The 23,766-nt window shown below is 42.8% G+C and overlaps 2 protein-coding genes and 1 long non-coding RNA gene across 3 annotated transcripts in view; 1 reads left to right on the top strand and 2 right to left on the bottom strand.

The window, feature by feature from the left end:
• Window positions 1-936, bottom strand: part of LOC134064206 (uncharacterized) — a 1,749-nt gene extending 813 nt beyond the window's left edge. The window contains exon 1 of the long non-coding RNA XR_009936260.1: window positions 456-936. This is a non-coding gene — a long non-coding RNA (uncharacterized LOC134064206). The remainder of the gene's footprint in view (window positions 1-455) is intronic.
• Window positions 1-9,484, top strand: part of dync2li1 (dynein, cytoplasmic 2, light intermediate chain 1) — a 15,780-nt gene extending 6,296 nt beyond the window's left edge. Inside the window, exons 7-13 of the mRNA XM_062519893.1 lie at window positions 1,542-1,610; window positions 2,467-2,544; window positions 2,778-2,857; window positions 3,965-4,035; window positions 4,565-4,662; window positions 4,821-4,913; window positions 9,070-9,484. Coding sequence (XP_062375877.1) covers window positions 1,542-1,610; window positions 2,467-2,544; window positions 2,778-2,857; window positions 3,965-4,035; window positions 4,565-4,662; window positions 4,821-4,913; window positions 9,070-9,132 — 552 coding nt within the window. The 3' untranslated portion in view covers window positions 9,133-9,484. The remainder of the gene's footprint in view (window positions 1-1,541; window positions 1,611-2,466; window positions 2,545-2,777; window positions 2,858-3,964; window positions 4,036-4,564; window positions 4,663-4,820; window positions 4,914-9,069) is intronic.
• Window positions 9,389-23,766, bottom strand: abcg5 (ATP-binding cassette, sub-family G (WHITE), member 5). Its single transcript, XM_062519892.1, has 13 exons — window positions 23,529-23,766; window positions 22,305-22,426; window positions 21,301-21,437; window positions 17,153-17,251; window positions 16,729-16,861; window positions 15,403-15,542; window positions 14,901-15,030; window positions 14,118-14,331; window positions 13,524-13,729; window positions 12,108-12,246; window positions 11,521-11,706; window positions 11,173-11,285; window positions 9,389-10,353 (listed from the first exon to the last, which is right to left on the bottom strand). Exons 1-13 carry the CDS (start codon window positions 23,612-23,614, stop codon window positions 10,169-10,171), a joined length of 1,890 nt encoding a protein of 629 aa, XP_062375876.1. The 5' UTR covers window positions 23,615-23,766; the 3' UTR covers window positions 9,389-10,168.

Raw genomic sequence — 23,766 nt, 5'->3', positions numbered from 1 at the left:
ACCCTTGGGTCTTTCTCAGGCAAATGAACCAATACTCTAACTAAGGTTACACTATGTCTGTGGTCTCCAAACGTTCACAAAGAGTGGACCTCCATAGATCGCCAGGGCCATTGATGAACTGACCACAGATAGATCGCACCATCGCGCTCATACTATGCTAGACTACCGTTGACAACATAGCGATATTTCATGACTTAATCGGACACATACGCTTATATAACGCGAGGACATTAACAATATACTTCTGAACAAATAAATACATGGTATGAATTCATAATTTAGGCTACTGTAGTGCGACATTTCATCAAAAGCCTCGTTTGTATGTGGACAAACCTACGATGCTAAGATAGCCATCTGATACCTTAAAACCAGCGTCAGTATTGTAACAACTACGCCATAACATCCCACATAAACGTGAAAATTAGACCCATAACAAATTAGATTACACTTCTTACCTTGGGTTAATGAGTAGTGAGGAAAACCCATTGTTTTGAGTCCATAACGCGTGTAGCCCATCGATGGCTTTGGTGTAGCTAGCTCCACGGAACTTACTGTGGTCAATATCTTCTTCTTCTTCATATGGCGGTTGACATACTGTGCTCAATAGCGCCACATCGAATATACCTGTACATAGTGGCCAAAAAGAGCGTTGCACCACTACCTGGGGGGGAGGTGGGTAGCTCTTGCGCTTGAATCCATAGTAAAGCTGTCAGTCAAAACGCATCAGCCAATAGGAATGCACCCCACAGACACCCACCCACATGTGAAGTTTGTGCCAGAATCGCAAGCAAAGAAACAGGCAGCGCAAACGCGAGAGCCAGAATCGAAACTGAAAAAGCCAGGAGCAAACAAACGAATGATGTCGCTGCAAATGACTGTTGTTATTGTAAACCAAAAGACAAGTTATTCAAACAGTTTTTTTTTGCAACTACACAAATAATTTGTTTGCGAGTTTAGATTTTTTTTTTCGACTTTATTTTTTTTGTTTAGATTTTGTATTTGGTATTTTGATTAATTGATTTTTGTTTGAATTTGAAAAAGTATTGTTTGAACTTTTTGGCACAAACGAAACTCCATAATAGTCTATCCAGTGTTAGTTATAGATCAGTGGGAACGCCCCTCGAGGATCGAGCATCGAGGATCGAGGAGGCATGTCGAGAAGTACTTATGTCTTCGATGGCAAGGCAAGACTGTATAACACACCTGAGTGCTGCGTTTTCAATTTTGCAGATGTGTGCTTACACACCTGGTGGATGTGATTATTCAATTTGTTCATTAGTGTGGTCATTGGCAAGTCAGGGCTTTGTAATGAGAAGGAAGTACCTTACAATCTTTATCTGTGTCTAAGGTGTGAACATGTGTTTTGCGCTTTGACATTCACTGTGTGTTATGTTTTGCAAAAAGTGTGAAGCTGAATTTGTGCTTACTGTTGTACTACTCTGCGCAGGTGTTTTGCTTCTGAAGTGTTACATTTTGTTAACTGTCTGATTTTAGTGTGTAAACGATTGGAAAAAAATGTAACTGTCTGAATCCTTCCTCAGGACAGAGAACTCATCAACCCATTTCCAGTTCCACTGCTCTTGATAGGCAGCAAGTTTGACATCTTCCAGGTAATCAACTAATAACAAGAAGTTTCTTGTGAATTCCAAGCTTTTCGGGTTTGGAGGTATGGAGGCATTTATTTATTTATTGCTTCCAATTGTTTTCTGTAAATGGTTAATTTTGCATTTTGACAGGGTTTTATTGCTTGTTCGAATTTAAACAGTTTTTGGACTATTTGTTTGTTTGTAGGGGAACTGAAGTCTCCTCATGTAGGGAATTGAAATGATCAACCCATACATCTCCATTCTAAATGGCTGAATCCTCAAATTTGTTTGTCTTGTAATGTTTCCCAATAATCTCCACATTTATTGGAATCAATCGACTCTTTCATCTGATTTATTTGGTTTCAGATATTGGTAATCAGATATTTTAGACTTTATATTACCGTTTAATACCAATGTGATTTGAGTATTAATTATGTTTTGGTTGACCATTACCTTCCAATACTAACCCCATGTGGTCCTATGTATTGATTGTGATTTGGTTAACCATTACCTTCTAATACCATTACCCCATGCAAAATGAGCCTAGTGTGGGTTGACTTTCTAACTGGTCTCACTGCAATATATATTCATTCTGATGTCAACGTCATGTGACCACCTTTACTGTACCTTCTATGATATGATCTATTTATTGTGGTTTGATTGACCAGTATATTCTGATGCCAACTGCATGTGACCACCTTTACAATACTTTATAATGCCAAGCCCATGTGATCACACATATTTATTGTGCTTTTATTAGCCTTTATCTTCTAATGCCACCAAGTCCATGTGATCACACATATTTATTGTGCTTTTATTAGCCTTTATCTTCTAATGCCACCAAGTCCATGTGATCACACATATTTATTGTGCTTTGAAGGACTTTGACTCTGAGAAGAGGAAGGTCATCTGCAAGACCCTGCGCTTCCTAGCTCACTACTACGGAGGATCTCTCATCGTAAGACCCCCACTTCCCTGATTCATCAAGCCCAAAGTCAGGCTTGTTTAACTGTAGAGGTGTACATCATGGACACAGTTCAACACTAGCTATCAGCTTGCATCAGGGCATTTCTAGGCATCACTGCAGGTGAGGCTGGAGTTGTGCATGCAGCTGAGACAAACTGTAAAGAGATAAACATGTGCTCTCTTCTCCCCTCCTCTGTTTCCTCCTGACCTCATATTCATATGCAGTTCACCAGTAGCAAGGCAGAGGGCGCCATGTCCAAAACCAAGAGCTTCGTCAGCCACCTGGCATTTGGGACCGACAGATCGTAAGTGGCTCACTTCTTCAGGACAGGTCGTGTGATTGTGAGTTGGTTCACACCATAGATTTGAAAATGTTTGATAGGAAGTAAACAGCATTCTTTTCGTTCACTGGGGTTCCTACTCAGTGAGGGTTGTCCACCAATCACGTTTTTTTTTGTGCCCACCACAGCTATTTTCAATACAAATTCTACGACCTTCAGCATTCCCAGCGCTCTGTGCCCTCGGCACTGACCATTCTCCTCCATAGCGTTCAGTTCAGAGTGCAGAACGTTGAGATCTTCTGAACCATGAACCATGCAGTACACAGGGCACACAGTGAACTGGAGATGGATTCTCTCCTCTCTCTCATCTGTTATGACATACAGCTGAGGAAACACTGGTCCAGACTGTGCTTACTGTATGCAGTCTAAAAGATAATGGGGCCAGCACGGGATCTTCAGAGCAATGCCATAGAAGAACCTTTTTCAGTGCTTCAAAGAACCATCGAGGCAACCGTTATTTAAAGAACCATTTTATGACTGGCATAGTAAAATGCCATAATAGGCCTAGCCCATTATGATCTGAGGCTCTGAAGAACCATTTCCAATGTGAAGAACCTTTCGCCTGCTGTAATGGTTCAATACAGTTTTGACTCTCCATGAAACCATTAAAGATTTAAAGAACCATTTAAGCACCTTTATTTTTTTACAGTGTGGGACTCCAGTGTGGATCAGTTGATAAAAAACAATATGACAATCGTGACCGTGTCGTTGGCAGCAGATATAGCCAATGGCTGTGATTACCTGTAATGGGAATATCTGCAAACAAATGAAGAGCTCTTTTCCAAAATGTTAAATCCATTTTTGAAAACATTAATAAGTAATGTTATTTGTATTTCAGCCAGGTCATGTCAATAAAAGTGCAGTTGTGTTGTTTTGAGAAATCAAAGTAAAGTAAAGAGAAATCAAATAACAACAGCCCGATTACAGTTCCACTGAAATTACTCGGGAAAACTGAAATTTTATTAATTAAGAAAATTCATTATGCAAATTCATTAAAATGGTGAATGTAGTGTTTTGGAAAAAAAGCCCTTCAAATGCAGACTGACCTGTAATGTTTGTGCTATTTTTCAGGAAGTCTATGGCCACTGACCCTGGCAAGCCTCTGGTCATCCCCGCTGGCATGGACTCCTTGAGTCAGATCGGTGAGCTGTTCTTATCTCCTCTCGGCCCCTTCACATGCTCTGGTCAAGTGATAATAATGATAGTAATAATTGTTATTATTATTTTATTTTAAAGTTACATTTAAAAGTTAAAATTTAAAAAATGAATTTATATAGCGCCTTTCTCAAACCCAAAGTTGCTTTACATAGGAGGGAAAATACAGTACAAACAAAGAAAAAAACACAATAAAATACAGCAATACAACAATGAAAATGCATAAAACAAACAGGCAGACAATACAACAAAGAGCAGTAAGTGTACAGGGCTACAGTATGTGTTTGGTGTGGAGGAGAAGTGATCATTAAGCAAGTGTGCTGAAGAAGAGTCCGTACAGTTGTTCAATAGACTTGTCTGGCGGTCACTGCCTGACAGTTCCCACCCCACAGGCTGGGAATATGCCACTGGACTGCCCTGTTGTTTTGATTTGTAGGTGTGTTAGTACATACCGTAGTTAGTCACGTGGTTCATCTTCTGATGCGTCTCATCTGACTGGGTTTCACCTTCCTGCAGGGTCCCCTCCCACCACAGATATTGACATCGGAAGCCTGCATGCCAGAAACCCTCTAGACCTGTGGAAGAAAGTGTTTGAAAGGGTGTTTCCTCCAGAGGTAAAACACACACACACACACACACACACACACACACACACACACACACTAGCACACTAGCCATACTAGCACAACACACTCATCTATCCTTTAAATGCCTGTGGGCTGTGGCCCTCTGCCCTTATCCCCCCCCTGAGAATTCCATCCTGTGTTTTCAGACCACCACAGAACGCAAGCAGCTGAAGGACCCATCCAAAGACCCGCAGTACAGCGAGCCCCTCATCGACTCCATGAGGGCACAAAAGGACCAGGTACTCACAAGAACCACAAACCCTCTGCACCTAGAACTTTATACCTAGTACCAGTATGCAGTGGTGCAGCCTAGTTAGATGTAGTGGGTATACTGTGATCACCTACAGTGGTGCAGCCTAGTTAGATGTAGTGGGTATACTGTGATCACCTATGCAGCGCTGCAGTCTAGTTAGATGTAGTGGGTATACTGTACTGTGATCACCTACAGTGGTGCAGCCTAGTTAGATGTAGTGGGTATACTGTGATCACCTATGCAGTGGTGCAGTCTAGTTAGATGTAGTGGGTATACTGTACTGTGATCACCTACAGTGGTGCAGCCTAGTTAGATGTAGTGGGTATACTGTGATCACCTATGCAGTGGTGCAGTCTAGTTAGATGTAGTGGGTATACTGTACTGTGATCACCTACAGTGGTGCAGCCTAGTTAGATGTAGTGGGTATACTGTGATCACCTATGCAGTGGTGCAGTCTAGTTAGATGTAGTGGGTATACTGTACTGTGATCACCTATGCAGCGCTGCAGTCTAGTTAGATGTAGTGGGTATACTGTACTGTGATCACCTACAGTGGTGCAGCCTAGTTAGATGTAGTGGGTATACTGTGATCACCTACAGTGGTGCAGCCTAGTTAGATGTAGTGGGTATACTGTGATCACCTATGCAGCGCTGCAGTCTAGTTAGATGTAGTGGGTATACTGTACTGTGATCACCTACAGTGGTGCAGCCTAGTTAGATGTAGTGGGTATACTGTGATCACCTATGCAGTGGTGCAGTCTAGGTAGATGTAGTGGGTATACTGTGATCACCTATGCAGTGGTGCAGTCTAGGTAGATGTAGTGGGTATACTGTGATCACCTATGCAGTGGTGCAGTCTAGTTAGATGGAGTGGGTATACTGTGATCACCTATGCAGTGGTGCAGTCTAGTTAGATGGAGTGGGTATACTGTGATCACCTATGCAGTGGTGCAGTCTAGTTAGATGTAGTGGGTATACTGTGATCACCTATGCAGTGGTGCAGTCTAGTTAGATGGAGTGGGTATACTGTGATCACCTATGCAGTGGTGCAGTCTAGGTAGATGTAGTGGGTATAGACCCCTTCACAACGGATAAACATTCGGAGTGGCGTGACGTCAGTGGCGGCAGAAAAGTTAGACGGCTATTGAAAAGCACTAGTAATGCGGCTAAAATTAGTCCGTAATTAACCTTTGATGAAATGGCTAACGATATAAAACAGTATGTACATACACTCAGTGTACGGGATTGGGAGGATTATTTGAAAAAACTTTGAAAAAACGTACGTTATCAGGTGGGATCATTCTGACAGATCCCCATTCTAAGTGAATGGAAAGAAGACGTAGCAAGATTGCCCTCCGTTGAATGGCCAGATATTTATAATTACGTTATTGAAAAACCGAGCGTATACAGTAAGGAGAAGTGGCGGGTGTATAGATCATTGGATATATAACTATGTCCCAAATGGTCATGTCTAAGATTTACAATACAATGACATATCGGATGAGTTTAGTGTTGTCGCTGATGGCAGTTGATGGTTGTTTTGCCGCCAGCGAACGAAGTGACGTAGGCTCAGCAGGGGTCTATACTGTGATCACCTATGCAGTGGTGCAGTCTAGGTAGATGTAGTGGGTATACTGTGATCACCTATGCAGTGGTGCAGTCTAGGTAGATGTAGTGGGTATACTGTGATCACCTATGCAGTGGTGCAGTCTAGGTAGATGTAGTGGGTATACTGTGATCACCTATGCAGTGGTGCAGTCTAGTTAGATGGAGTGGGTATACTGTGATCACCTATGCAGTGGTGCAGCCTAGTTAGATGGAGTGGGTATACTGTGATCACCTATGCAGTGGTGCAGTCTAGTTAGATGGAGTGGGTATACTGTGATCACCTATGCAGTGGTGCAGTCTAGTTAGATGGAGTGGGTATACTGTGATCACCTATGCAGTGGTGCAGCCTAGTTAGATGGAGTGGGTATACTGTGATCACCTATGCAGTGGTGCAGCCTAGTTAGATGTAGTGGGTAATGTATACTGTAATCACGCAACTGTACCTATGCAGAATCACATACAGTTTTAGTATTGTATTTCAAATCATATCCTCTTATTTACTTATGTATTAATTTCTTAAGTTATTGTGGTTGACATCTGAATGAGGTGACATCTCATTAGCGTGTCCATGTAATGATTTGTCATTTAGGCCAATGGCCACTAATTACATACATACATGTAGTCCATGTTCCATTATAGCGTGACTTAAGATGTGCTACCTTTTGCACTTATGATAGAACTTCTGAAATATCTGCTCTAAACCTTTGCATAACTTTTTGGCACTTCTTGCACATTTGTCTGTACAGCCCTGGACAAAAGCACAGAAATGTTTAAAACCAGACAAGTTTGTTTTGGCTCTCTGTCTGTGTGTGAGTCCTCTTCTGCTCTCCTTAACTCTTATTTCGACTGTCAAGAGAGACCAGCTTTGTGTTGGGCTGGGGGGGGGGGGGGGGGGGGGGGGGGGTTGCACATGTAGTCATGCATGAAGAAGGATACAGTAATTCAGTCAGGACACCACATCGATCATGCAAGATTGATGGTTAGCTTCATAATCAGGATTAGCACTCAAGATTACCATGTGCTTTGTGTCAATATACTGTAGGCTTATGTTTGATCCTTGACTATAGATGAGTAGAATTAGCACCAACTGGTGGACATTTATTTTGTTTAAGAAGTGCAAAAAAAAACATTCACCACAAAATATTTTTAAATACTTTTATTTTCATATTTATATTAATTCTAAATACTGTTCAACACAGCATATTTACAAACCTTAGTTGTCATGAAAATGTGCGACAACATACTAGAGCATTCTGTAATATCCAAGAAATGTGATGTGGAAACAGAGCAGAATTCTCATTATTTTAGCAGAGAAAAAGTGAACATTTGAAATATAATACGTAATTGCGCTGCTAAATAAGTTAAAACAGGTCAGATATATTTCTGACAGAAATTTGGTGTGTATTTGAATTACCCGCCATTTCCATCAAAAATTTGATAATCTTTAAATCACAACAAATAGAATGTCCTAGTGTGGTCCATTTTCCCGCCCACAATTAAATTGTATTAATATGATTGCCATTTTAAAATGACACATTGATTTGAGGATGAAAAGACTGCTTTCAAGTAGTGTTTTTGCCCTTTATGCCAATGCTCCATGTGCTGCCCAGTCTACTCCTCAATAATAGCAGTTATCCAACATTAATCACATCAGAGAGGGTTTGATCACATATTTTGAGGTACACAGATATGTATGCAGATACTGTCAAGCACTTACCCTGATGGTTAGACTACTCCTATAGAAAGTATAAATCCTATAGAGTATAGATACTGGTCATTGCCTGCCGCCCTGTAGTAGCCTTGCTCCGTCAACCTTTAGCAGACACGCTCCTTATCTGCTCCAGAGTGCTCTTCGTAATGAGCAGTAATAACCATTCACCTGTCACACGGCCAGATAAACCAGCAGCCACCCATGTCTGCCTGCCTGCCTGCCTGCCTGCCTGCCTGCCTACCCAGCCCCCTGCCCGCTTAGTTACAACCGCCACCTTAACCTCCAGTAACCTTCTCTGAACAGCTCTCACCTGGCTCAGGTGACCTCCCTCTCTCAGCCAATCACAGGGCAGACTGCAGGTGTTACCTGTATCATAAATACAGTATTGCCCTGGCCTTGTGTGTTTGACCTGTAGTAACCTCTGCCTTCAACACTGGTCCATTTGACGCAGGCAGGCTGCCACATGGTCAGGGGGGAACGCGTGCAACACTTGCTGGACTTCTGACCCCATAGATTGTTTACCGGCAGAATGCCTGACTGACAGACTTAAAGGAGAAATCCGGCGATTTTTCACATAGATCTCACCTAGTTTCTAAAGGTCACCTAGTTCGCTACGGGAAAACCTAAAACAATCGTTCTACCTAGCTCAAATTGCTGCGTGGCTGCGTCCAATAGCCCCCAGTCTAGGTCAGGTATAGAGCTGTCACGCAAATGGTTAGGATTGATGATTTAATTACTTTTCTGTCCATGTCTAACTATAGTTAAATAGTGAACATTACAAACTGTAAGGAATTGAATGGGTTTTTGTCCCCTTTCCTCTCAAGGAGCTGGACCAGTACAAGAGAGATGCTGCAAAGTCATGGAAAGGCCTCGAGTTGGAGTCCTAACATTCAACTACGGCACACACACACACACACACACACACACACACACACACACACACACACACACACACACACACACACACACACACACACACACACACACACACACACACACACACACACACACACACACACACACACACACACACACACACTCAAACCAAGGGAAGGAAAGACAGACAGACAGACAGACAGACAGACACTACATAGATATACAAACCTTCAAATGTTACGAAAACATACACACTGTATCACATCATGCTTTGACATGATTTATTAATATTTTTGTACTATGTAAGCTCTATTGTTTTGTTTATATTTGTATACTGTATATACAATAAATTACATTTATGCACACTATGCTTTGTCAAGTGTTTACCACGATCAAGTGTATTACAAAGTAAAATTCTACAATAAATTACTGTATGTATGAGAATATTTCAACAAAAAAGAGACTTTATATACAGAGAGAACAATGCTTTGATTTAGGTTCATACTGAAAATCCATTGCATGGACACACTAGTACTCATAACCTAGAAAAGGGAGGAAAAAAACATTGAAAGAATATGCAGGGATGGCATTAAGAAGTAAGTGTTTTAGCAAGGGTATCAGTCGATTAAAAGCAAACTAAAAAACATAGGTATGGATGCCGTGGCAAATAAACAACAGCTCTGTGGCACATGCAGAAAAATATAAAATTGCAAAAACAGTGCGCTACTGTGAGTCCTTTTTTTTTGTTCCCCAAGGGACCTCCATGAGCCGACTTTCAGGCCAATAGACATGAGAAGTGATCGGGCGCCTGGATGAGCATTTGGACCTTTTTAGGCACATGAGATAAGTGTTTATTTCAGGGTTCGTACCTTTTGAAAAAACCTAAATGAGTTATGGAATTTGAAAAATGTAAATTCCAGGCTTGGAAAGGTTTTGGAAAAGTAAAAAGACCCAGAAAGTTTTGGAAACGTATTGGTTAAAATGTGTATGAAGTATGAACCCTGTTCATTTCACGCCTGAGTAGTAGTAGCCGTTGCCGTGGTCGTCTCAGCGGCGGATGATGCGGTCTCGGATCTTGAAGGTGATGATCCCCAGGAGGACGAGCGCGGGCAGGAAGGCGTAGAGAAGCAGGAAGTCCTGGGTGTAGCGGGACAAGGCGCCAGGATAGCCCTGGTCAATCACCTGGTTGCCCTGACTTATCACACAGGCCCCGGGAAGCATAGAGGTGTCACCTGCGCATCAAAAGGTGAGAGATGAGACTAAAGGTTGTGCTTATTTGTTCCACACACTCTCTTTGAGCCATGCCATTCATCCATCATTCTCATGGACAGAGGCCTGACATGAGAAAAGATCTTTTTAGACCAAGAAAAAACATTTTCTATGTAGAACTGTATTATATGGTATCAAAGTAAATAAATAGTATCAACCCACTTAGTATCTAGTGCTCTTGCACACTTGGTCATTTTCATATAGTTCCCAAGTTATTAAATATAAACGTGTAAACTAATAGATGTAATGAATGGAAAATGTTGATTTCTGAAACTGATAGTTCCGGTCCTTGATTATGATTGGCTGAATCACGTTTGAAGCCAGTGTGAAGCCCGACACAAACATACACCTGCATTTCGTTCTATAGTAATGCGCTACCACAACTTACAGCAGACGGCTTCTCAGGGCTTATTGCTTAAATCAATAACATTCTTATTTTAAGAATCCATTTTAAGCTACATGGCAAGCATTCAACAGAATGAATTGTCCTTTTACACTGAATTCCCAAAGAAACTGCAGTAAAAATGGTAAAACAAACACTGACAATTAACACATTGTTGACCGAAAGTAACCCAGCAATAAATACATTGGTAACCAAGAGTAACCCTCCAGCAGCAACAAATGGCAGCATCATCAGTTTAGTCATTAAACAATTTCTGGTGTGTTGGCAATGCATGGGTTAGATCACAGATATTGCCCATGACTGACCTGTCATAAAGCTGTGTGTGTGTGTGTGTGTGTGTGTGTGTGTGAGTGAGAGAGAGAGAGAGAGAGTCTCTTACTGCAGGTGAAGTTGAGATTGTGAAATTCGGTGACAATGAGCAGCTCACAGCCGTACTTCTGAAAGGTTAGATAGCTCAGCCACTGAAACACCTCTGGCATCTGCTGGGTGCTCCTGTACACACACACACACACACACACACACACACACACATATCACATAAATATTCCATCCATACTCTCACACATACATACATACATACAGTACACACACTACTGTAGGGTATACATGATTTGAGGTTAATGATTTTTTAACAAGTGCTAAGATGACAGCTATGATTATTATCAGGGATGGTGATTGGCTAATGAGAGTTCTGGGGGCTGCTGATTGGTTGGTGTGCAACGCTGACCTGAGGAAGCCGGAGCCCACCAGGATGCCGGCGATGTTGAGGAGCGCCACGCCGCTGTTGACCATAGTGGGGTCCTGCACCACGCCCAGCAGCACCAGCGTCAGGAACTCTCCAATCAGGTGGGGCACCATGATGACCCCCGAGAAGGACAGGAAACGATTAGGCTCAGGGTTCATGCCCACCGTCCTGAGCAAGAGACACATGACACACACACACACACACACACACACAGAGAAAGTGGTTGGGCTGAGGGTTCATACTCCTGATGAAGAGACAAATAACACACACACAGACACACACACACACACACACACACATACACACATACCCACACACACACACACATGTAGACTACAGTGTGCACACAGCTGAGCCTGTGCCTTTGTTCCACATTTCATAGAAAGTCATCATGTCACCTTAAACCACTGGTCAAACTTTCTGGTCTTGGGCCTGTCTTGGTCTCGGTTTGGCTTAGGTGGTCTTGACTACATCACTGACCCACACTTACAAAAACAAACAGAAAACACACACACACACACACACACACACTCACACACTCTCACACACACACACACAGGGATACACACCAGTAGAGGAAGGAGGTGAAGATGAGGACGCTGATGATGCTGAAAGGGAGGATGTGGACGATGTAGGCCAGAAACATCTGCCACTTGCTGTACAGACCGTCTTTACTCTCCTGATCTGATATGGCCCTGAGAGCAGGAACTACACACACACACACACACACACACACACACACACACACACACACACACACACACACACACATTCAGAGAGAAAAATATACAGAAATTCAGAACACCAGCAACCTAAGCACATGAACACCAGCTACTTAAACAGAGAGAACACAAGAGATGGATGGTAGGCCATACTGTAGTATGTAAGTAAGGATAGAGTTATATGACACATCCTTGTTTATTTATGGGAGACTCATAACTGCAGGTGATTGTGATGTTACTGTATGTCCCAGTAACAGTGAGTGTTCAACATCAATGTGTTTTTTTTTACATCAAGGATAAATCTATATTGCTGTTCTAACTGGATTTTGGGAGTCATCACAAAGATGCACACCACATGGTATGGATAGCCTAAGTGTTTCAGGCCATAAGGCTTGTTACCATGAGCAATCAGTTTCAAGGTCAGTGATGCATACACCTTCACACACTTACACACTGTACACAGACACTGCAGTGGGAATCTCTCCTCTGGAGAAGAGGTGAGAGGCTATTTATGCCCAGTATCGCTGCAATCTTCCCAGCACTAGACCACTTTACGAGTCTCTTTTCTGCTATCAGTGTCGCTGATAAAGCATGAACAAGGAAGGAGACGGTAACCCGCGGTCACTGGCCTCTCACCTAGAGCACGCTGACATTGTGATTTTATGAGTTCAGCAGCCCTCAATCCCAACTCATCAGCTGTGTACCATTAGGCCAACACAGCACAGCACTTCAGCAGGTCACTGTCTTCACCTACCCTCTCCAAGCCTCCTTTAACAACATGATCCATTTTCACTCTTATAACACCTGCGTGTGTCCTCCACGTCACGTGCATACACAAACACATGCCCTACTCAGCCCTATTCTAGACTTGCTGCTGTAATCAATGCAATGCATTGGCATCACGAGACAATTAAAGGATTATCTTATCACATATTATCTTCTTGGTATCTTTTCTAAGAGGCCTATTCTATGGTCTCACTTATGCCGGCTTATCTACTCAGGCTATTAAGGAAGAATTCTGGTGATTTTTCACTTAGATTTCTGTTTTTCAAGGTCACCGAGTACTGTCGGTCAAGTAGTAGCTCAAGTTGCTGCAGCCAACAGCTAGAGTTGCCAGTCAGGTACAGTGCTGCACTCTGGGCATGTTCACATGATCTCCATCAAATGCATTGTGAATATGCACACCCAGAAAAGATCAGCATATGCAATATTTTTTGCAGTGTGTGTGTGTGTGTGTGTGTGCAGGGAGAGGAGGCCACTCACACAGGGCCACGGCGTTGAGCATGCCCGTGTAGGGCGAGGCGCCCATGGACTGGTAGATGATGCCAATGCGGTCCTGCACAGCCCCCTTGGTCACGTCCTCGTCCAGCCGCATAACGAAGAACGCCACGAAGAGCCCGTAGATGAGGTTCTGCGACAGGCGCATTAGAACCCCCATGCGGTCCCGGGACAGGTTCCTCATGGTTCTCCTGCAGATGCAGACACACACACACACACACACACACACACACACACACACACACACACACACACACACACCAAGAGTGGGGAAGAGAGGCATAGGCGTTCACTCACTGATCATTACCATCATCCATTAATTCATACAAGAATCCATGTGTTTATTTAAACATGAAATACAATATATTTAATTTGATTCATATTCTCACACAGTCATTCACTCATTTATTCAATCATTCCCTCATCTATCCATTCACATACTATGGAAATGACAGAGTTAGAGAGAGAGAGAGAGAGAGAGAGAGAGAGAGAGAGAGAGAGACTGATGCTTCGACCCTCATTGACTAACAGTGGTTTTAATGTGATTGTACAGTATGTATTCTTCCGAGGTCTTCCTACCTGACCAGCACCCCTAGTTTGGACATGCCGCTGGGCGACTCTTTGCTCTTGAAGGGGATGCTGGGTTTGTCCTGCCTCTGGCACGCCCGCTCCCTCTTTCCCAGCATGCTCTGGTAGATCTGTGAGCTCTGATAGGCTGACGTGATCTCGTGCATGCGGCTGGAGGTGGCGGCCTCTCTCTCGCTGCAGCGGGTGTCCACCGACGTCAGGTCCACTAGCAAGCAGAGGGAATTATGGGTATTATCATCCATTACTTCATGTATTTATTCTATTTGTAAGCGTTCATTTATTTAAAAATACTTTATTTAAGTATTCATTTTATTTTATATGTGTGTATTTTATTTGGATTGTGTATCATTTGCAGTCAGTAATCAGTCTGAATAAGGCTGTTTTTCGTCTTTTTCAGTCTCACTGTTTGGGATTTGTGGAAAAACAAAACAAAAACAAAGGCTTACAGCATTCATGCTCACCAAAAAAAAACACATTTTGTCTTAAATGTATGGTATGCAAAGTGTGCAACATATACTGTGATAGACACATTTACCACATGTTCAGCATGGTCAGAGCATAGCTCAACTGAGAGTCCTTCATGCAGCCAAGAAGACCACTACAAGGTGAACAACCGCAAGGGGAGGACATCGCTGGACATATCGTAGATCTTGAACGGGTTGGTGTGTGTGTGTGTGTGTCTGTGTGTGTGTTGATGTGTGTGTGACATACCGTAGATGTTGAACGGGTTGGTGTGTGTGTGTGTGTGTGCGTTTGTGTGTGTGCGTGGCATACCGTAGATGTCGAATGGGTTGCAATACTCTGGACACTCATAGCCGAGGCCACTGAAGAAGTCCACCATCTCCCCCGGCTCCCCACAGAAGACCAGCTCGCCCAGACTCATAATGGCGATCCTATTGAACAACTACACCAACGCACACACACACACGCACACACAGGCACACACGCACAAACCAATAGCCTCAGCACAGCCGCTCTCCAAAGGCCAACACTGTACCCATCAATAAGTAAAAAAACTTATGAAGAACACAAAATGTGTGCTTTACAAAATGTTATCTACAAAATGTTAACTATTATCCCAAGATTGTTATGATATCAAATATGTAATTCACATGCCACAGCATTACTGTAAAATACAAAGCTTAAGAGATTTAGAGCATGGGTCATGGATATCTATTATATATAACAAATGCACAATGCATCCAAAGTTATACGTTTTATGCTATTTTTTTAAATCTTTATTACAACTCTAGACAGCCCACCCTGTCTTACTCACCCTGAAGAGTTCTGAGCGAGGCTGGTGAATGGTTACTATGACGATACGATCTCTCTTCGCTAGCTCCGCCAGCAACAGCACAATCTGATTGGCTGTCATGCTGTCCAGACCTGTGGTTGGCTCGTCCAACAGTATCACCTCTACGGTGGCGCAGGTTGATGACATCACAAAGCCCCAGTAGGTGGAGAACAAAGAAGTCAACAAAGGAGACAGAAAAACAAAAAGGTGAGTAACAATTTCACAAACTTTTCCGCTCTGGCCACTTCATTCCCTCTTGAGTGGGAGAAAGCCCTCGGAGATAAGCCTGCCATCGCTCTCGTTAATTTTGCCAATTAAGACAATTAAAAGATTGCCTTTTGTGTGCGGGGGAGGGGAATTAAAAGTGGCATTAAGTGATTTATTTATTCATTTCACTCCTGATGAGGGGCGACTCGGTTGGGAACTCTTCATAATTGTGTGGCCTTCTGGAGTGGAGTCCTATCACTAATCCCCCATGCTTTGTCCCAACACCCCTCCCCCACCACGCACACACACACACACACACACACACCTTAAAGTCCCCCCTTGATAAAGCACACAAAAACTCTCCCCCAGGACCTGGTTTAATCCAGGAGGTGTGATAACCCCCCATCCTTTCATTTCCCCACCTCTCTTTCTCAATTCCTCTCTCTCTCTCGCACTCCCTCTCTGTCCATCTTCCAATGTGTGTGTTTTTTTTTTTAATTTAAGGTACTTATTAAGAAGAAGGACCTGTATATAGTTTGAGTGTCACATTGGTTAGGTTTGACTTTATCAATGCAAGTTCAACCCTCAAAGGCAGCACTCAGGATACAATGCATGCAAATGTATCTGCATTTACCGGAAGACTCCATGGAGGAAATGAAGGGCACAACAACCATATCAGTGTCTGGACTGGCTTGTTGTGTGCAGCTGAAATAAGACTTGCTATCTGACTGTCTTCAGTTCAGATGACTTGCATATCTCTCTGTGTGTAGCATGTCTCATATACTTCATCTTACCCATTAGAAATGGATGCATGCCTGAGGAGTAGGAATCACAAGTGTCCTTGTGTGTGTGTACAGAAATCTGTGTGTGTGTGTGCGTGTGTGTGTGTGTGTGTGTGTGTGTGTGTGTGTGTGTATAGGCCTTTGGTTCTCAATCCATGTACTGTATCTGTATAGTGATGAGTAAAAACAGCTTCTCTACAGTTTTCCCATTTCTCTATAAAAAGAATGCAGCATTATTTTGCGATCCACACCTTACAATGAACCTTGTTGTGTGTGTGTGTGTGTGTGTGTGTGTGTGTGTGTGTGGACTAGCACTCACTGGGGTCCTGTAGGAGCTGGCTAGCGATGGACACTCGTCTCCTCTCGCCACCGGAGATGCCAGGGAAGATGCGTCCGCCGATGACACTGTGGGCCACATGACCCAAACTCAGCTCCGCCATCACCGCCGACACCTGCCAGTCACACACCGTCACCAGGGTCAGTCACACACACACACCATCGTCAGTCACACACACCGTCACGAGGGTCAGTCACACACACACACACCGTCACGAGGGTCAGTCATACGGACACCATCACGAAGGTCAGTCATACACCGTCACAAGGGTCAGTCATACACCGTCACAGGGTCAATCATGCACCGTCACGAGGGTCCGTCTGGCTGTTTGTATTCACTAATATTGCATACTAATGCGTAAATAATATATAAACACACATAAACAAACTAGTGTGTGTAAGTGAACCTTCTTATGGATGGCTTGACTGGAGTGTCTCTTCAGGGCCAACTGGGCTGTGAATGTGAGGGTCTCCTCCACAGTCAGGTAGCTCAGCAGGTTATCACTCTGTGCAGGGCAAGCAGGGAAGGGGAATACACATATCAGAATGCAGGCTGTTAGAACTCAACATATGCTCCATTACCACAGCTGATGCTCTTTTAGATCAACTGGTCCTCTAACCCAGCGGTTCCCAAACGTTTTCCCCCACGTACTGTACCACCTTCTACTGTACGTCCTGACTCGACTCGCGTACCCCCACCATCCAACACATTCAAATGTAACGCATTCTACTGACGCATTCCAGGCATTACAAATGATTTCCTTTAATGTCATGTTTCCATATAATTATAACCCGATTCCAAATTATTTATCTATTCATTAACTACAGAACATTTGAAAAGTTAATTTTTAACGGCATAACCCTTTTCATCTCGCCTACCCCCTAGAAGCAGCTCGCATACCACAGTTTGTTACCACCGTATGGGTGGCAATGTCAATATTGTCTTGAACCTGTATCCCACAGCTCTAAAGAAAGTTTCTAAAAATCATGTTTCTTCAAGGAATTCAAATTTAGCTTGCATTCCTTGAGGCAATTGAATTTTGCCATCAATGTACAATCTCTGAATAATAAAGCACCCCTAATCAATGATTGATAGAGGCATTCACTTGCTATGTTTAACAGAAACCTGGCAGAGACCCAATGATTTTTACGACTTTAAATGAAGCTACTCCTCCTGGTCATCAATTTATTGACAAGCCACGTACAACTGGGTGTGGGGGTGACCTTGCTGTGTTCCATCGATCCAGATATAAGATAGTGTTTGAGAGTGATGAGGAAAGCAATCCAGGCACTCTAGGAATGGTGACGGAGGAAGGTATATTGAAAAAGCCTTTATTCGTCACTGGCTAATCCATAGGAAAAAACGGCAACATGTTTTGACCACACTTGGTCTTCATCAGGGCATGTACAATGTACCTCTGTCATCACTGCTTATCCACTAGCCTCCCAAATGGATCTCTGTTGTCATTCATGTGTACCTATCCATCCAGCTTTTGGGTGATCTACATGTTGACTCAGAAAACTGCAACTTTGCTGAACGTTCCTGTTATTTTTCCTAGTGCTGCAATCTCTTTTGAGAAATGATGGCAGGTGCAGTGAAGTGCATTTAGATATGCAGACACCAGTACCCATAATGGCAACCAATTACTGTTGATTTACTTTCCCCTCAGTATCAGTGATACATGTGGTCGCACATGTTGACTTTAGGCTTCATATAATACCTACTGTAGGATAGGACTCAGATAGGAGCTGCAGGTTATCTTATCTGCGCAATAAATTGATTGAGCTAAGAAAATGCAGAGTTCTCTAAATGTGTAGATATAACATAACCACACATGCCATAAATATGGCATATAGGTTTCCTAAAAAGCCCATGAGATACAAAATGTTGGGATAGTTTTGACAAATCATTATCTGTTCTTCAGATCTTACATCTTACAACAGCCTCATAAATGATGTGGCAATATTAACTGTCTATTTTGTTGAGGTTTTTTTTGCAAAAAGAGCTGCTTAGTCTGAAATTCACAAACTGTACTGTCAAAATGCAAAACATTAATTAGCCTAAATCATATAATATCTGACGGCTTACTTAAATTGTTTCTCCTATGTGAGCTCTACAGTATGTCTTATCTGTCTGAGGCTGTTTGGCACACAGTATGTGCTCCTGTGATGCCACCACTGGTAAAACAGCACAGTGGTGAAATAACACTGGGCACCACTGTGACAGACACACACACACACACACACACACACACACACACACACACACACACACACACACACACACACACACACACACACACACACACACACACACACACCTCCTGTCGGTCTGGTTGTTGGTATTTGTTTGTTGTGTTGTTGATATTACTACTGATTGATAGCCTGGGTGTTCCCATTCTGCCTTGCGCTGTGATTTGATTCACTCTGCTAAGGCAGTCTGGAAACTACCGCCCTAATTTTTGCCTGAGATAGGGGACCAATCACAGAACGGGGGGGAAGGAAAACGATGATGAGCTATGCACAGACGCATTTGATAGACATCCGTGGCGCCCAATGAACGGATCTGGGCATTTTTTCAAATACAAGAAAATGAACGTCTGGTTGCCAGACCACGTCTCATTTGAGAAGTGGTAGGCGCTAGCCAGGCTAACTGATTGATATACTACAGTATAATTCTTTACATGTAGTGTAAGTTCTTTCTGTTGTCTGGACAAGTTCCTGCCTGTTGCCACAGCACCTTGCATGCAGCCTACTTACCTTACAGTAATTGTTTGACCACTGCAACTTTACAGTAATAGTTTGACCACTGCAACTTTACAGTAATAGTTTAACCACTGCAACTTTACAGTAATAGTTTGACCACTGCAACTTTACAGTAATAGTTTGACCACTGCAACTTTACAGTAATAGTTTGACCACTGCAACTTTACAGTAATTGTTTGACCACTGCAACTTTACAGTAATTGTTTGACCACTGCAACTTTACAGTAATAGTTTGATCACTGCAACTTCACAGTAGCAGAGTTTGACCAACTTTTCTGGTTCCTCAGAAGTCCCTTTCACTCTTATTAATTACATATCACGTCCTCTTCCGCAGCTTGGGGGGTGGGGTAGCCTGCGTGTGTGTATGTGTGTGTGTGCGCGTGTGCATGCGTGTGTGTCTGTGTGTGCATGCGTGTGCATGCGTGTGTGTGTGTGTGAGTGGGGTTAATGAAGGGATTAGCCCGTGGGCCGTGTGAGTGAGTGAGGAGAGGTTTATCGCGGGCGAGGAGGAGCCGTGCTCCAGCTCTTGGTTATTTCATTTAGCGGCAGATACACATGGGCAGCCTCGGGGAAGATTACGGGGGACGGAGCCTGCTGGCTAATTTAAGGGGTCCCTCATGAGAGACCACTGCGCTATTATTATTACCCAGGGTGCTCTGGGGCGGAAGGGAAAGTTAGCGGGCAGGGTGCCGACCGAGAGGGACATGACTCCAGGTTACCTGTCAGCTCAACTCTCCCCCACTAACTCAAACTCCAGTCACCTGGGCCAAAGTTCAATTTCTAGATAGACTTCTGGGTCTATCTATATGTTTGTTTATGCATGTGTGCATGTGTGTGTGTGTGTGTGTGTGTGTGTGTGTCTGTGTATGTGTGTGGGAACTGACATGCTGCCCTTTATCCTGACCAGAAGAAAGTGAGAATGGGTTAGAGATAAGGGACACTATTCGCCCTTGTCACGCTAACGCTCTGAAGCGATAATGAGGTTGAAGTTGTCGAAAGTTCGAAAGTGTTGCTGTGAGTGAATAGAGTAATATTACTATTTAGCGTATTGCTGTGTATTTCTAAGCATTGATGGAACTAAGAACTATTTTGTCATTGTTTCCCAAGAGACACAGACATCCATCGGCAGTGGATTGCCAACATAAAGTGTGATGCTGGGCCGTATTTTCACATTTAGCCGAGATAGCACATCTATCGTTGTCTTACCTGCGTTGGTAAGTGGTGATGACACACACACACACACGCACACATACACACACACACACACACACACACACACACACACACACACACACACACACACAGAAATCAATGTCACAGATAAACATAAGTTTATAATAGCCTATATGGAAAATGTGTTTATGATGTGAGACAAATGCTTGCTTTTGAGATATGTTTACAATATTTTGAACACACTGTGTTTGATTTTGCTAGATAGGGGGCACTTTTTGCATTTCGTTTGAGCAGTTATTGAATTTGTGTGTAGAGCTTTGAAAAAAACAGATAGAGCTTTGAAAATGTGTGTAAGCACACACACACACACACACACACACACACACACACACACACACACACACACACAAACACACACACAAAAACCACACAAAAACACAAACACAAATATATACAAATCCTTCCCCTCTATTGCCTGTGAGTCTTTTTAAATAAAAGACCAATAAAAAATAGATACAACAACACACAGAAGAAAGAAAGAAGGAAAGGTCCATCAAAAAAGGAAGCAAGAAAGAGCAAGACAAGGTAGAGTAAATGTTAGCGAGGTTCCTCTTGCCTGTAGCACATATGAGAAGCAGTCCTGGAACTGTTCAGTCTTCAGCTTCCGCCCGTTGATAAGGACATCGCCCTCCAGAGAACCCGAGTTCCCGATCCTGCCCGCTATAGCGTCCAGCAATGTTGTCTTGCCCGAACCTGTCACACACACACACACACACACACACATTTTCTTCCTTAATGATTCATGTTTTTATCCTTTAATGTCCATTTGACCTGTGACGGCCTCAATGTTGCCTGTCCTAAAATACTGCACCATATTTCTCAGAGTAAAAAAAGCATGTACAGGATCAAAAGGTACAGAATATTAAGGCCTATTTTTATTTTTTAGTATATACTGAGAATGTCTCAGTCTCATCAGAGTGGGTGTTGAATATTTCATTCCTTATTGAGGTCAGTCATATCAACCAAGATGTCAGTCTACCTTTTTACAAGACCAGTATATGACCTCTCTAGGACAATGAGCACATGGCCGACACTGCTGTACTGTATGTCAGACTGACTAATCTCAGGTGTGCTCTGTTGATCTGGCACCTCCTAGATAGAAAGATAGATAGATAGATAGATACTTTATTGATCCCCAAGGGGAAATTCAACAATTCCTAGAATTCAGCCGCACTGCTGAAGAGTAATGTACAGTCGGTGAAAGCCCTTCCTGATTGTCTGGCCTTGGTTAGATAGACAGCTGTAAATGGCATTAGGCAGCATTGCTACTTGTGTGACAGATCACTGGCCCTGGACTTTAATACACATGGCAACCACCAGGGAAAACCATGACAACACCACACTGCCACCAGGGAAAACCATCTTGAATTATGCTATTTTTACCCATCTGCAAGTGATTTACTAATACAGACAAGACACTGAAGCAAGACATCAACACAAGTGTGTGATTTTGCTGACATAACAGTAGTGTGTGTGTGTGTGTGTGTGTGCGTGTGTGTGTGTGTGTGTGTTTGTGTGAGAGAGAGAGAGAGAGAGAGAGAGAGAGAGTGTGAGTCCCACCTGAATTTCCTAAAATACCCATGAGCTGACCACTCTCCACATGAAAGGACACATTATTGAGGATCTGCCTCGTCCATTTCTTCCTGTAGGAAGGGAGATCCCACCACGGGCCTACTCGCTCACTGACATGCACGCACGCACGCACGCACGCACGCACACACGCACGCACACACACACACACACACACACACACACACACACACACACACACACAAATCAATGTCACAGATAAACATAAGTTTATTATAGCCTACTATGGAAAATGTGTTTATGATGTGAGACAAATGCTTGCTTTTGAGATATGTTTACAATATTTTGAACACACTGTGTTTGATTTCGCTAGATAGGGGGCACTTTTTGCATTTCGTTTGAGCAATTATTGAATTTGTGTGTAGAGCTTTGAAAAAAACAGATAGAGCTGTGAAAATGTGTGTAAGCAATTGCAAAAAAACTGTAAGTAAATAGTTAGGAAACACGTTGGTAACATTTTACTAATAGCAGTAGGCTACCAACTATTTACAATAGTGTTGCAAATAGCACAACTGCGTTGTCAGTCATTGGCTTTCCTTGACAACCAAAGTGTCTAATTAATTGGATTCATTAATTCAATGCAGAGTATGTTCTCTCTTCAGATTGCTTCACTATCAAAGGAAAGCAACAGTTGGCCTATTATGTCAACATATTTGATGATTAAGCATTATGAGAGAGGGAGACGCTCGTAGATATCGCAATGGTTGTAATTCGGCTTTAGGCAGTCTTCAGAATCCACTGAGTTTCAAATCAATGTATTGTGTCTCTGCTAAATGTACTGCAGTCTGCAGATTTGTAATATATATATATATATATATATATATATATATATAAGCTAGAATTCACACCTCAGATATAAACTTGTGGGCACACACATTTACCCTTCCAAAACAGGCCTGCATTAGGCTGAGTGAACCCTGCCTGAACATAATAATAATAATAATAATAATAATAATAATAATAATAATAACACAAAAAGATAAACTTTAAACTGTCCAAGCGATGGTATTCACGGGGTAGCAAATAGGTGCTTAACCTTGGTGCACAACTCACCTAGGTTCAGTGACCCTGATGAAAGCTCTCCACACAAACACTTGTTCAAATATTTACTTCATAACTGCAATCCTGACGTTGAGATTCATAATGTCATGTTCACATATCACTGTTGAATGAACGACTCCTGCATTCTCCTACCTGACTTTGTAGGACACATCGTTCACACTCAAACAGCAGGAAGGTTGGCAACCCCTAAGGTCCATCACTTTCGTCTTCTCCGACATAGCTGCGAACGCGTCTTTGAACGAGGCCTCCTTCTCCCAGACGTTGTTTTCTAGTGAGTAAGATTTCCCCTCGTATCGTCCGTCTGCCTTATGTAAGTCAGAGAGAAGTTCATCCGTAGGTGTTTCTTAAGTATCAGTCCTCCATGACCGAT

The sequence above is a fragment of the Sardina pilchardus genome, chromosome 18, assembly GCF_963854185.1.
Source record: "Sardina pilchardus chromosome 18, fSarPil1.1, whole genome shotgun sequence".
Taxonomy (NCBI): Eukaryota; Metazoa; Chordata; class Actinopteri; order Clupeiformes; family Clupeidae; genus Sardina; species Sardina pilchardus.
This window is presented reverse-complemented; position numbering and strand designations above follow the sequence as displayed.

Bases quoted from the DNA above. Each gene is read 5' to 3' on its own strand.
- abcg5 (XM_062519892.1), bottom strand. From the start codon at position 23,614: ATGTCGGAGAAGACGAAAGTGATGGACCTTAGGGGTTGCCAACCTTCC. The intron at 13,730-14,117 runs GTAGGAAGACCT...CTGCATCTGCAG, and splicing joins AAACTAGGGGTGCTGGTCAG to GAGAACCATGAGGAACCTGT. The intron at 11,286-11,520 runs GTCAGCGTTGCA...GTGTGTGTACAG, and splicing joins GTGGGCTCCGGCTTCCTCAG to GAGCACCCAGCAGATGCCAG.